This window comes from Sprattus sprattus, assembly GCF_963457725.1.
Source record: "Sprattus sprattus genome assembly, chromosome: 5".
Taxonomy (NCBI): domain Eukaryota; kingdom Metazoa; phylum Chordata; class Actinopteri; order Clupeiformes; family Clupeidae; genus Sprattus; species Sprattus sprattus.
The window spans coordinates 7,895,910-7,900,909 of NC_137924.1; the positions used below are offsets into that span (position 1 = coordinate 7,895,910).

The following is a 5,000-nucleotide window of genomic DNA, read 5'->3' on the forward strand; positions in this document are numbered from 1 at the left end:
CAGGCACAGACACAGACACCACAGACGACACAGACACAGACAGTTAGAGAGATCTACACCACAGACGACACAGACACAGACAGGTAGAGACATCTACACCACAGACGACACAGACACAGACAGAGAGAGAGAAAGATTGAAAACAGACAAAGGAAGAGATGGGAGAGGAAGAGGAAGATGATGAGCATACCTGAAACATCCTCCTGTGGATGCCTATTTACCAATCAATCTCATCTATACTGAGCGTGCAGACCGTTGATCTTTGCCCATAACTATGGTTTAAAAAACAAAACTATAAAGCAGTTCTTGTCAGATGATACATAGACACATACCTTTGTGAAGGTCAGGCAGTCTTTGTCCTGGTCTTTGTCCTTGACCTCAAAGTCGTAGAGCGCCTTGCCCTGCGGCGGCGTCTGGGACAGGGGCTTAATGCACTGGATGTAGCTGGCCGGGAGGAAGCCATGGCTGCCGTTCAGCTCTCCGTGATACCAGTTCTCATCCACCTTGCGGCGCAGGATGATGATGTCGCCCTTGTTAAATTTGAGGTCACCTGGCTCCTTCCCCTCGTAGCTGTACAAGGCCTTCCCACAGGGCAGCTGAGGAACATTCTGGAACAAGAGAGACAAATGAAAGAGAAAAGGTCCAATTATTATTTTTTTGGTCACTCGGGGCCCGGAGGATACTTTGGATGGAAAAAAGATCTGAGGAACCTGCGAGAGAATAATCAGTTCCCAACACACTGTCGCTTGTAATTGCAATTCTATTCTACTGAAAGAGTTATGTGGTCAGAAGAGACCTGACGTTGTCTGAGGCTAATGAATCGTCTCTGTTGCAGGCTCACAATGACAGACACAAGGCTCCTTCGTTAGCTGAGGTGATCTTGTAGATGCCTATTACGGCATCTACGGCAACTTTGGTGCAACAAGAAGAAAGCAACTGTCTTATTCATCCAACTCTGTTCAAGACTCAGATTACTTCAGACAGACATTGGCTTTTTCAATGACAGGATTGTAGCTTTACAGGTCGGACCGGTCCACCTTTAGGCCGACTTTAAAATAATCGATCGGTGTTAAACCACTAAAAACTCACAGGTCCGGAGAAGTTTGGAGGAAAGTGAGGGCAGGGATGGGGTGGTGGTGTGGGGGGGGGAGTCTCTTTGAAGCAGGAACACCATCAAAAGGGTCGACTGATGCAAGGAGCTGGAAATATTCTGAAGCTGGAGTTAAAAGCCACCTTGCCAAAATTGACATTACTGGCTTCCATCTCCCCCTGTCTGTGCTGACAGGCTGGTAGTAGGGATGAAAGGCCACACGGTGGGGGGGGGGGAAGGCGCCATGTCTGGTGTGGTCCACTGGGACTGGCTACACTGCAGGAGCAGGAGCAGGTGCAGGTGAGAGAGAGCCAGAGAGAGATAGAGAGAGAGGGAGAGAGAGGGTAGAGAGAGAGAGAGAGGGAGAGAGAGAGAGAGAGAGAGAGAGAGAGAGAGAGAGAGAGAGAGAGAGAGAGAGAGGGAGAGAGAGAGAGGGAGAGAGAGAGAGAGAGAGACAGAGAGAGAGAGAGAGAGAGAGAGAGAGAGAGAGAGAGAGGAAAGATCAGGTGCTGGTCGCTGCCTTCAATCATCTGCCATCCTTCTCTGACTGAGAACAGATCTCAGATTGAGATTTTGTCCCCCAAACGCTTTTTCCAACTCTCATTCAGATACACACACACACACACACACACACACACACACACACTCAAAAACTAAAACACACACTCACACACACACACACACACACACACACACACACACACTCACTCATGTACACACTGTATCCCCATTCACTGAGAAGCCACTTTGGTGTGTGTGTGTCTATGTGTGTGTGTGTGGGAGAGAGTAGTCTGTATGTGGTGTGGGTTAACTACAAACACACACACACAGGCACATACGCATACACATACAGACACACTCCAACAGCATCCCTTATCCCAAGCCCCATGCTGGGTTGTATTGAGTCATCCACATCCCCGCTATAAGGGGGCCTCTCCTCTCCCCCTGTGTTTATTGACCATTAACCTTTGCTGTTCTCACTGCATTCACCTCCTCCAGCCACACAGCCTCCTCTTCCTCCCTCTAATGGGAGACAGCCCTCGTGTCTCTGTGCTTGTTTCAGTCTGTTCCTCTCTCAGTGAGTGTGTTGTTTGTTCCATCTTGACTCCTGCCGTCTGGGATGTGTTATTTTACAGAAATGCCACCCAATCCTCCTGCAGTTTTCCTCCCTGTGTCAGCAGCACAGTGCTGCTGCTGGAGGAGGAGGATGAGGTCAGGAGGAGGTGCTGCTGCTGGAGGAGGAGGGGGTCAGGAGGAGGTGCTGCTGCTGGGGGAGGAGGTGCTGCTGCTGGAGGAGGAGGGGGTCAGGAGGAGGTGCTGCTGCTGGGGGAGGAGGTGCTGCTGCTGGAGGAGGAGGGGGTCAGGAGCACACTGCTGCTGCTGGAAGAGGAGATCAGGAGGAGGTGCTGCTGCTGGAGGAGGAGGGGATCAGGAGGAGGTGCTGCTGCTGGGGGAGGAGGGGGTCAGGAGGAAGTGCTGCTGCTGGGGGAGGAGGTGCTGCTGCTGGAGGAGGAGGGGGTCAGGAGGAGGTGCTGCTGCTGGAGGAGGAGGGGGTCAGGAGGAGGTGCTGCTGCTGGAGGAGGAGGGGGGTCAGGAGGAGGTGCTGCTGCTGCCGGAGGAGGAGGGGGTCAGGAGGAGGTGCTGCTGCTGGAGGAGGAGGGGGTCAGGAGGAGGTGCTGCTGCTGCCGGAGGAGGAGGGGGTCAGGAGGTGCTGCTGCTGGAGGAGGAGGGGGTCAGGAGGTGCTGCTGCTGTCGGAGGAGGAGGGGGTCAGGAGCAGGAGGTCTCTTGCTGCACTGCCATCAATCACTGTCTAATCACCCAATCACCTCTGCCCTGCCGTCTGCCCACTGCAGGGCGCTTCTGTGCAAAACAACCAGACACCAACCCCGCCCTGTCCTCTCCCTTCTGCCAATCACCAACCCCGCCCTGTCCTCTCCCTTCTGCCAATCACCAACCCCGCCCTGTCCTTTCCCTTCTGCCAATCACCAACCCCGCCCTGTCCTCTCCCTTCTGCCAATCACCAACCCCGCCCTGTCCTCTCCCTTCTGCCAATCACCAACCCCGCCCTGTCCTCTCCCTTCTGCCAATCACCAACCCCGCCCTATCCTTTCCCTTCTGCCAATCACCAACCCCGCCCTGTCCTCTCCCTTCTGCCAATCACCAACCCCGCCCTATCCTTTCCCTTCTGCCAATCACCAACCCCGCCCTGTCCTTTCCCTTCTGCCAATCACCAACCCCGCCCTATCCTTTCCCTTCTGCCAATCACCAACCCCGCCCTGTCCTTTCCCTTCTGCCAATCACCAACCCCGCCCTCTCCTTTCCCTTCTGCCAATCACCAACCCCGCCCTGTCCTCTCCCTTCTGCCAATCACCAACCCCGCCCTATCCTTTCCCTTCTGCCAATCACCAACCCCGCCCTATCCTTTCCCTTCTGCCAATCACCAACCCCGCCCTATCCTTTCCCTTCTGCCAATCACCAACCCTGCCCTGTCCTTTCCCTTCTGCCAATCACCAGGCCTGCGGTGAGCGCCGCCTGACACCACAGTGTCTCAGCTGGGGTGTGAAAAGGTGACCCACGCTGGGGGGGGAGAAACAGACGTCAGGCGCTGAAACATTCATGGAGAGCAGAGAGCCAAGGCAGCAGGAGCCAGCGGGAGGATAGAGCCCTGTCCAGACCACCTCCTCACACTGAGGAGCACAGCGGGAGGATAGAGCCCCACCAGATCACCTCCTCACCCAGAGGAGCACAGCGGGAGGATAGAGCCCCGTTCAGATCACCTCCTCACACTGAGGAGCACATCCGGAGGAGAGAGCCCCGTCTAGATCACCTCCCCACCCAGAGGAGCACAGCGGGAGGATAGAGTCCCAACAGATCACCTCCTCACCCAGAGGAGCACAGTGGGAGGAGAGAGCCCTGTCCAGATCACCTCCCCAACCAGAAGAGCACATCCGGAGGATAGAGCCCCGTCTAGATCACCTCCCCAACCAGAGGAGCACAGCGGGAGGATAGAGCCCCGTCTAGATCACCTCCCCCCCATAGGAGCACGTGTCTGGCCACAGACTGTTTGTAGAACATTAAAAATGGAGCAGTGTCTTTAGCTTAAGAAGAGGAGTGAAAAAGAGCACATGACTCCACCTCACTTATTCAGGATAAGGAAATGCTCCAGAGGAAATGCTGAGAGACAGAGAGAGAGAGAGAGAGAGAGAGAGGAGAGGAAGGGTTGCAATGAGAGAGACAGAGTGAGAGAGGAGAAGAAGGGTTGCAATGAGAGAGACAGAGAGAGAAACAGAGAGAGAGAGAGAGAAGAAGAAGAAGGGTTAAAATGAGAGAGACAGGGCAAAGAAAGGAGAAGGAAGTGAAGGGAAGAGAAGAGAAGGAACAGGAATGACAGATGATCTAGGGAGGAAGCAGCGAGCAGCCATCTCCTGGCTCATTACACACGCATCATGACACTCTAATGTGCAACACATTTCTCTCCCATTACATTAGCGCTGCAGCAGGGGCTAGCACAGAGAACTGCAGGAGTCTACCTTTCTGTAGCTCTACCCCCTCCTCCCTCCCTCCATCTCTCTCTGTCTGTCTCTCTCTCTCCCTCTCTCTCTCTCCCCCCTCTCTCTCTCTCTCTCCCTCTCTCTCTCTGTCTCTCTCTGTGTGTGTGTGAGCACACATTTAGATGGGAGAGTCCAATTGACCATTGGGTGTTTTTGCCAAACTAGTAGGACCCAGTTGAGTCTGATTCACTCGAGGCTACCACACACATCTGTCTCCTATCAACCCAAGTGATCCAGCATCCAGCGAGCCACTGCTCCAACCAGCTAGCCACTGCTTCATCCAGCTAGCCACTGCTCCATCCAGCTAGCCACTGCTCCAACCAGCTAGCCACTGCTTCATCCAGCGAGCCACTGCTCC

At 54.4% G+C, this 5,000-nt stretch overlaps 1 protein-coding gene across 1 annotated transcript in view; it reads right to left on the bottom strand.

Moving 5' to 3' along the window:
- Positions 1 to 5,000, bottom strand: part of LOC308365429 (E3 ubiquitin-protein ligase SH3RF3-like) — a gene marked incomplete at both ends in the record, with an annotated part of 119,851 nt that overhangs the window by 48,950 nt on the left and 65,901 nt on the right. The window contains one exon of the mRNA XM_080838848.1: positions 333 to 608. Within this exon, the coding sequence (XP_080694974.1) occupies positions 333 to 608 (276 nt within the window). The remainder of the gene's footprint in view (positions 1 to 332; positions 609 to 5,000) is intronic.